General features: G+C 40.9%; 2 protein-coding genes across 3 annotated transcripts in view; one reads left to right on the top strand and one right to left on the bottom strand.

Annotated features, from left to right (window-relative positions):
• Positions 1-5,418, top strand: part of eif2b4 (eukaryotic translation initiation factor 2B, subunit 4 delta) — a 6,022-nt gene extending 604 nt beyond the window's left edge. The window contains exons 3-14 of one of the 2 annotated variants that reach the window (XM_053445919.1): positions 88-259; positions 684-899; positions 973-1,055; positions 1,470-1,496; positions 1,932-2,023; positions 2,133-2,247; positions 2,541-2,617; positions 2,715-2,817; positions 2,932-3,059; positions 3,227-3,404; positions 3,489-3,669; positions 3,957-5,418. In XM_053445919.1, the coding sequence (XP_053301894.1) occupies positions 88-259; positions 684-899; positions 973-1,055; positions 1,470-1,496; positions 1,932-2,023; positions 2,133-2,247; positions 2,541-2,617; positions 2,715-2,817; positions 2,932-3,059; positions 3,227-3,404; positions 3,489-3,669; positions 3,957-4,156 (1,572 nt within the window). In that variant the 3' untranslated portion in view covers positions 4,157-5,418. The remainder of the gene's footprint in view (positions 1-87; positions 260-683; positions 900-972; positions 1,056-1,469; positions 1,497-1,931; positions 2,024-2,132; positions 2,248-2,540; positions 2,618-2,714; positions 2,818-2,931; positions 3,060-3,226; positions 3,405-3,488; positions 3,670-3,956) is intronic. The other variant, XM_053445920.1, reaches the window with a different exon arrangement.
• Positions 4,954-7,896, bottom strand: atraid (all-trans retinoic acid-induced differentiation factor). Its single transcript, XM_053445922.1, has 7 exons — positions 7,748-7,896; positions 7,459-7,592; positions 6,755-6,823; positions 6,295-6,366; positions 6,090-6,211; positions 5,873-5,973; positions 4,954-5,762 (listed from the first exon to the last, which is right to left on the bottom strand). Exons 1-7 carry the CDS (start codon positions 7,838-7,840, stop codon positions 5,658-5,660), a joined length of 696 nt encoding a protein of 231 aa, XP_053301897.1. The 5' UTR covers positions 7,841-7,896; the 3' UTR covers positions 4,954-5,657.
• Positions 7,897-8,590: the final 694 nt, after the last annotated feature.

Raw genomic sequence — 8,590 nt, 5'->3', positions numbered from 1 at the left:
TAATTATTTGGTCACAACTTGAGGTTGAATTACACATCTGACCCTTGTCTTCGTGTCTTCTTCGACCCTCCATCCCTCTGTGGACAGAATGATGGCAAAGAGCTGACCAAGGAGGAGAAGCAGCGGCTGAGGAAAGAGAAGAAGCAGCAGAGGAAAAGCAAAGAGAAGAATGATGACAAGGAAAGCGAGAAAGAGAAGAAGTCTTTCCCAGCAGCTGCTCCAGCATCTCAGCCTCCAACACAACCCACGACACACAAAGGTGGATATGACATGTAGCTCCCTTTACCCACTGCCTCTGCTGAGGAGGTTATGTTATCATCAGCGATTGTTAATTAGTCAGCGGGATTATGTCCAACACTAGTGGACTGGTTTTCACGAACCTTGGTGGAAGGGAAGAATATATTGTATGTTGGTGCAGATCAACAGAGATAGGATTTTTTTCAACATTTTTGTTGATTTGTCAGAGAATAATTAATGAATGTTGAATAAATCTGAATCTAGAGAATTACAATGTGGTGTTGGACCTTGGTGGAGGTATGCGCTCTACTGAGAGCTGTTCTAGTTAATATTATTTTCATTTGTTGATTACCAGAGTAGTTTTGACATCATTAACACATGTTGCAATTTATCATGTTGCCATTAATCTGAACTTGGGTGCCTCTGTGTTTGCTTGTTTCCCTCAGCTCCTCCAGCAGTGCCTGCTCCTGCACCGGTTCCCGTGCCGGCCTCAGAAGCTCCTGCCCCGGCAGAAAAGCCCGCTAAGAGTAAAGCAGAGCTAAAAGCAGAGAGGCGAGCCCGACAAGAGGCTGACAGGGCGTCCAAACAGGGCAAGAAGGGAGAGGTGGGTCCGCAGGCCTCCACTTCTAAACCCAAAGCACCACCCAGCGAGCTGCAGCCAGGTACTGTAACAGCTATGAGGTCAGCACCAGTCATGACACTGACGAGAGAGTCACACTTGTTATGTATTTCCAGTGGTGAAGAGGCTCCCAGAACATGTCCAAGTGGACAACCCGGATGTTTTAAAGAAACTGGCTAAGAAGCTGGAGAGACAACAGGTCAGGGTTTGTTTCATTTCTCAAAACCTCTGATTCAGGACAGCTTGCTATGACTTGAGCATGAACTACCAGCCGCACTGTTTTCATTCTAAATTCACTGTTAACTCCTTAAACCTAGAAAATACAAATAAGAAACATATACGAATTAACTACATGTTAATGACTCTTTATCATAATGGAAATGACTAACGTTTAACAGGACTTTCATGGATCTTGGTTGTTTTAATCAGGGATCTACAGCAAATATTATCCTTCAAATAGGGAGTTCAGACCCCTTCACACTTTGGTTTGATGCAATTTTGTTATTTATATATAGCTGTTTTCAGATATGAGTTTGCCTCTCTCATATGAAGAACTCAGCCACGCTAACCACCAGTCCTAACAGCATGTGATTGTACCGAACATTTCTTTCAGACTGACGATGCTGCAGCAAAGTTCAAGGTCTGACCTTTCTTAAAAGTGTGCGATTTAATATTCATCTAATTTTGTCTTGTTTGCTAACCTGTAGCTGTTATCGTATTCCAACGTCACTCATTAAATGGAAACTCAATGATGCAAACTGGACAGAGGTGGGATGTCCGTAGGATGTTTTTGTGCGAGATATTGTTTAGAACTTGTTTTTTGTTTGTTTATTTTTTGTTGTTTCACCTACAACACTGGTTGCTGTGCAGGTCTTTGATTGTCCATATGGCTTTGTTTGCATTTGGAGAGTATTTACAACAAAATAATATGTTATGAAAGTCAATAGAATTTGATTGTAGCCTTTGGAATTCAGTCCAGGCTGTGCTGTGGCTGTGTGTTAATCTCACCATCTCAATTTGAACCCCTGAACGTCTGGACATTGATGGTTTTGGATTATAATCTGCTTGATTCCAGATCCCGCTGCGGTTAGACTACGGCTACAAAGTCAGTCTGTTTTCTCACCTGCACCAGTACAGTCGCAAATCTCCCCTTACACAACAACTCAGGTAAGTTGACTTTATGCATAAGCATTGTTTGATATACATTTAATATATGAATTCACGAGTTAAGATATATCAAAACTCGGTATTGACTCTTTTTGTGATTCTGCTGCAGCATTCCTTCCACAGTGATTCATCCTGCTATTGTACGACTGGGCCTCCAGTATTCACAGGGAATTGTGGCCGGATCCAACGCTCGCTCTGTAGCCCTGCTGCACGCCTTCAAACAGGTCCAGTCCCTCAGAGCACGCTTTACAATCTCCTCCCTTGATGGCAGACAGCATTTATCTGTTTTATTTGAATTAACTCTTTTGTTATCAAGTATATTGAAAGTGCTAGATGTCAAAAGGTACCGTAAGATAGTTTTCTGACCAAAGGCAATTTTTTGCTTCTGCTCTTCTTTCCTGCTGAAATTAAAATAGTAGTTATATCAATAAATCATTTTGGACAGATTGAATGTGAAGAAAATTAAATATCTTTAACAACATCACTAACTTGGATATGCATTTCTTTTAATCCTCAGGTTATAAGGGACTATAACACGCCTCCTAATGAGGAACTATCTAGAGACTTGGTCAACAAACTGAAACCTTATATCAGGTACAAACATTTTAATCCTGTCATATATCAGTTAGAACTAATGTGTCTGCCTTTTTTCAAGTAAAAAAATATAACTCCTGTTTTATTCTTCTTGCAGTTTTTTAAATCAGTGTCGCCCTCTGTCAGCCAGCATGGGTAACGCAATCAAATACATCAAGAAGGAGATCTCCAATATTCCTAATCAGTGCAAAGAAGAAGAGGTTATTGTCACATTTGTTCTTTGCCAGAGATCTTAAATGAAACATAATCCATATTCATTTTACAGATTTATTCAGTGTCCCTTTCATCCTCTGTTCCACACTTTCTCTCTTCAGGCAAAGAGCAAACTGCTGACCTGCATCGATTGCTACATTGAGGAGAAGATCGTTCTTGCTGCTAGAGCTATTGCCAAGTATTCCATCGAGAAGATCAATGATGGAGACGTCATCCTAGTTTATGGATGGTAAGTTATTTTAAGTTTGACATGCAATAATACAAAATTATGTTTTATCATTTTATAACTGTGCATGTGTCTAGTTTTAGTTTTCAAACAAGTGGTCCCTCTTCACGTACTGCTTGGATGTTTGTCCTGTTTCAACCTCTGGTCTCCCCCCCCCCCCTGCTGCTCAGCTCATCACTAGTCAACCACATCCTGTGCGAGGCCTTCAACAAGAACATCAAGTTCCGTGTGATCGTGGTGGACAGCAGGCCGCGGCTGGAGGGCAGGGAGGCCCTGAGGCGCTTGGTCCAGGGAGGCATCCGCTGCACCTATGTCCTTATCTCGGCCGTCTCGTACATCCTTCCAGAGGTAATCACTCGGTCAGAGCAGAATGAGGAAGCCGTTGATCAGCTTCCATTTAGGCTCTATCTAAGGTTCTTTATTCTCTTCTAGGTATCAAAGGTGTTCCTCGGGGCTCACGCTCTGCTGGCCAACGGTTACGTCATGTCCCGTGTGGGAACATCACAGATAGCTCTGGTGGCCAAAGCCTTTAACGTGCCTGTGCTGGTGTGTTGTGAGACCTACAAGTTTTGTGAGAGGGTGCAGACGGATTCCTTCGTGTCCAATGAGCTCGGTATGGAAAGCATTCAGTAATTTTTTAGATTTATTAACTTATTACATAAATAATACATTCGGACATGAACTCTGGACAATGTCAGCACAATGGGGTTCGGCCTTTCTCTTGAGTTTGCAAAGAGCAGCTCAAGTGTCTGTTTCTTAGCAGTGATTTTTCTTCCCTTCAGTTTAAATGCTGCTCAATGTAATTGCTCATGAAAATTCCATTCAGACATAAGATTTGGTCACTTCTTCATCATCGTCATCATAATTATCATCATCATCATCATCATCTGTCCTTTCCAGATGACCCAGACGACCTCATCGTGACCCGTAAAGGAAAGACTCAGCTGGAGGACTGGCTTCAAGTGGACTTTCTCGGCCTGCTCAACCTGGTGTATGACGTGACGCCGCCGGACTTCGTGGACCTTGTCATCACAGAGCTGGGAATGATCCCGTGCACCTCGGTCCCCGTCGTGCTGCGAGTCAAAAACGTGGACCAGTGATCGACCTGGGGTCTCACATCAGTCTGAGCCAAGAGGCTGTTTCTGCTGCGTCTCGATCTGGGGGAAATTGTGTGCGTGAACGCTTGCACACAACACAACACAAAATATCTTGCAATAAATATATATCTGAAATGGCAAATGTTTTTAAACAGAGTCCATGTCTGTCTTTGTGGTGGAATAATCGAGATGGGATGGGAAGGCAATCTGTGTCTCTTTTAATCCATGCAGGGCGATGTTTTAATAGACCCATGTTATGAACTGTTTCTGTACAACAGAACATTTAATTGCCAGTTTTTAGAGCAGAACAATTCCACTGTGGTTCACAACACGCTCCACTTGTCAACCACAGCGCGCCGTTTTAAACTTGCCATAAATGGTTCCTTAATTACAGCTGGAGCTGCAGAATCTCAGAGGATTTTTAGGGCTCCCATAAACTCTTCAGAAAAGCTTTTAATGACTTGATCAATTGTATCGGATAAGAGCTAGAGAGGGTGAGCCAGAAACCAGGTTTATGGCAAAGGTAACATCCTCCCGGGTCAACACATGATACTTGAAAGCAACATTTCTATAGGCTGCTTCTATACAGGATAATTTATGAATTGCATAATATTCCAACATTTAGGTTATCTTGACCTAACGTGGCCATTACATTTAATCTTATTCATTAATGATACGTTTGCCAACTAGTTCCCTGTAAATGTCCATTTAAGTGTATAAAATGGTTTTAAAATAACATAAGTATATTATATAAACCCATATGTTTATAGAGGTGTAGCTCAAAAAAGGAAAGCACTGTCTTATTTTGAAATCTTTATTAGAACCCTGAATATCATTGAAACTTCTCGTTCAACCACATTGTAACATCGATCAGAGGATACAGCCACAAGGACACATTTTAGCAGATACTGGAGTGTAGCCCAACAACAAGTACACAACAGTTTGAGTCTTGGTTCACTTTAATACTGATAAGCTCAAAGCTCAACCAAGCTTGAGATTTTGTGATGAATCATGATGTGAAGCGGTTTTGTTTTTTTCTCTCTTGAGAAAAAACATGTTCAACATGCAAAAATACAATCTTCAATTCCCCACTAAAATACTTTAAAATTTGTGGTTTCATAAACCCAGTCAGTAATTATTTGGCACAGTGAACTGCGAGCAACAGTTCAGAATTTGATATAATACTATCTCTTCATTCGTATCTTGTCAGTTAAGTAAACTCATAAGTGTTAAAAGTGGTCTTCTTTCTTAAAAAACTTAAAAACTCCTTTCTTTAAAATTGCACAAGTAATTCAGTAGTAAAAAAAACGTCTATGATGTCAGACTTTAAAATTCCCTTGAATAAAACATAGCTGCCCCGGAGAGGATTTAAAATATACGGTCTAAATGAAACAGGGGGTCAGTTCAGACTATGAGTCAGCATTTGCTATTTCAGAGGAGTCAGTTTCAGTTCAGTTGATGAGTGCAGGTAAAGATAAGAAGCAGCCGACTGCAGCTCGGCGTCTCAGAGTGGTTTGACCTTACGTCTCTGAGTGACCCACAGCAGGAAAGAGATCACGACTGCAGATGCTCCAAGGGGCCCGAACACCTGGAGAGCCGGGAACTCCCCCTGTTGACAAACGTACAATACAAATAAAAAGTCACAAGACCGAAATGCACCAGTAGTTAAACTCAGTGATCAAGAGGATTTTAAAAGATAAAGCTGCTTGAGAAACTGACCTCTCGCAGACACTTGTATCCATGGAAGTCGTCAGCACAGCTGCACTCAAAGAAGCCGGGCCCGTAGGGGGCGCAGAGGGAGTTCTCCGGGCAGTTCATGGCTGGGGATTGTCAGTCATTATGAGATGAACAGATGTCACGTATTACCAGAAAGCTTCCGCAGTTGTCCTCGTTTTTTTTTGGTGATACAATGGAGGATCATGAGATGGGAACTTACACAGCTGTCCGGTCTGATTACACATGTTTGTCTGGCCTTCACAGAGACGATTTCCCTCTTTGAGCTCCACCTTCGACCAGGACGTGTTGCCTGCTGGACAATCTACGTCTCCGGGCAAAATCCTACAGCGAAACACCGTTTGACAGATCTGTAGATTTACTCTCATGTGCAGCGGTCAGATGATTGTTTTGAACAATATACTTACAAGTAATTTAACTCAATAAATCCTTGAAACGCTGTGTCGCTGAGGTTCACAATGGGATTATGTGAGAGGTCTCTGCAAAACAAAAGTTGATAAAGAAAATTTGATACCATATATATTTTTATAGAAAACAAAGATAAGATTGGCGTGGGGAGTGTTATAGTTCTATTTATCATTTTATCTGAAGAGTGAGGAATCTGAATCTTTCTCAGTAGGGAAGACTAAAGTTTATATTTTCAACTTGTCCCATGCAATACATTTTCCTTAGTGCAGAAATCTACAAGTTTTCATGGGCAAATTTAATCATATAACAAATACAGTGGTGATCAACACGATTCTACCTAAAATAACCTTGCAGAGTTGCTGAGGAAGCATCAGCTGATGAAGGAAGTTCTGTTGTTTTGAGTTTCCAGGATGTTGTAATGTTGTGTAATAGGAATGAAATTGCATTGACTGTACATACATGATTACCGCCGTCGAAGCCTCATGCAGATCCTCTACGTGAGTGAGTGAACAGTTGGATAGATCCAACCTGAAACACACACAGAACAGCTTCTTCAAACACGAGCAAGACAGGAGTTAAACAAGGTCAAAGTCCACAGCACTGGCACAGTGGGGACGTCTGTTTATACACAAATGAAAGACAAAGCAGGAACAAAGGTCGTGATGACAATCAATCTCTCCACGTGCAAACTCTCAAATGATGATGGCGATATAATGACAGCAAAACATGCCTTGGCTGCCAAATGAGCTCACACTTTTGTGTTTGTATTGATAGTGATAGTTATTCATTTACTAAGTGACAGTCTAGTAATCACATTGACAAAGATAAAACATTTAATGATAAAAATACATTTAAAAAGTATTTATAAAGGTTGAAATAAAGATATTTGTATAAATCATGAAATATTACAGACATTTTCTTGCTCACTTTCTCTCATCTTGTGTTTGTTTATACACATACTTGGTTTATTTACCTCCTATCTTGTAATTTATTGATTTATTTTTTATGACTATTTATTTATGTTTATAAATTAATTAATTTATGCTCGTTTTCTGTAGTTTTTGTAAATCATATTTTTATCAACAGGCCACTTACAACTCAGCACAACCACAAGTGATACCTATATTTTCCTATAGCCTCTGAAGGCAACATTAAAATCCTACCCGATGATGCGTTCAGGGCCGGTTGTGTTGTCAGGTCTCAGGCAGCAGCGGCCGAGTGTCCGTCCGGCGGACGAGGAGCAAAACTCTCCCACCGAAGTGCCGTTGAGCACAGAGCCGCTGCACAGACTGCATACCTGGGGTGGGGGTGAAACATGACAGAGCAAAAAACAACACTGTAAACAACAACATGCGCAGTCATCCAGCAGCTATACGTCCACTGTGGATCCACATGTTGTGTATCTGAACCCAGAGTTTTGTTGGGACCACAGCTGACGATGCCCGGTCTTACCTGCGGCTCAGTCCGCTCGCCCCCCGCGTACAGACATGCGGTGAAGATCAGGGTGAGCAGCGCAGATTTCAGCTGGATGTGCCCAGCTTTCATTTTCAGCGACTGGAGTCACGTGATCCCACTGTGGCGGTCACGTGACAGGAAGCTGCTGCTGCTCCAGCGCCTCGTCCAACAACAAGTCGATTTATTTTCTAGTGTTACACAAACTCGGACTGTCAGGGAACGTTTACGTGCGTGACGTGAGAAGAACAGTAGAGTATGGAGGGAACACACGATGGAAACATCTTTATTTATTTGCGCAGAAAATGGGATCATGTTTTGAAATACTGAGTATATAATAAACAAAAAAACAACAACACTCGATTTGATTCAATGTTAACGCAATCACTTAAACATTATAGTTCATGTATCTACACATATATGTTAATAATACACCGTAAAAGTGGGATTTATAGCACAATGCATATTGTATATATTGTATAATATAAATGTCGTATATTACATATTTCAGATGCAAATGAATTGGCTTTTTGAGGGCTATTTTTTGGAGTAAAAAAATTGAGCATGTTAAATGCTCAAATTCGCAACTACTGCGCAGAAGGCGAATGCGCACGTCCTGCGCAGAAGTTAATTTAATTTAATTTAATTTACATTTGTTTTTACATTTTTTTTCTTATATATTTTTTTACAATTTGTTCTCTTTGCCCACAAAAATATGTAATCATATGATATAACGATACAGTTTAAAGATGTCTGTAAACATGTGGGAGTAGAAGAACAAAAGGACACATGGGAGCAGTGACATGAAATAATTAACTTGTTTTTATACAATGCAACAGCTCA

This window comes from Pleuronectes platessa, chromosome 17 (assembly GCF_947347685.1).
Source record: "Pleuronectes platessa chromosome 17, fPlePla1.1, whole genome shotgun sequence".
NCBI lineage: Eukaryota > Metazoa > Chordata > Actinopteri > Pleuronectiformes > Pleuronectidae > Pleuronectes > Pleuronectes platessa.
The sequence above is the reverse complement of the archived record's forward strand: the minus strand, read 5'-3'. Positions and strand labels throughout refer to the sequence as shown.

What these genes read in the sequence shown, in the direction of transcription:
- atraid (XM_053445922.1), bottom strand. Translation starts at nt 7,840, where the DNA reads ATGAAAGCTGGGCACATCCAGCTGAAATCTGCGCTGCTCACCCTGATC. An exon ending in GCGAGCGGACTGAGCCGCAG is followed by an intron (nt 7,593 to 7,747) that starts GTAAGACCGGGC and finishes CCCCCACCCCAG; the next exon opens with GTATGCAGTCTGTGCAGCGG. An exon ending in GCTTCGACGGCGGTAATCAT is followed by an intron (nt 6,367 to 6,754) that starts GTATGTACAGTC and finishes TTTGTTTTGCAG; the next exon opens with AGACCTCTCACATAATCCCA.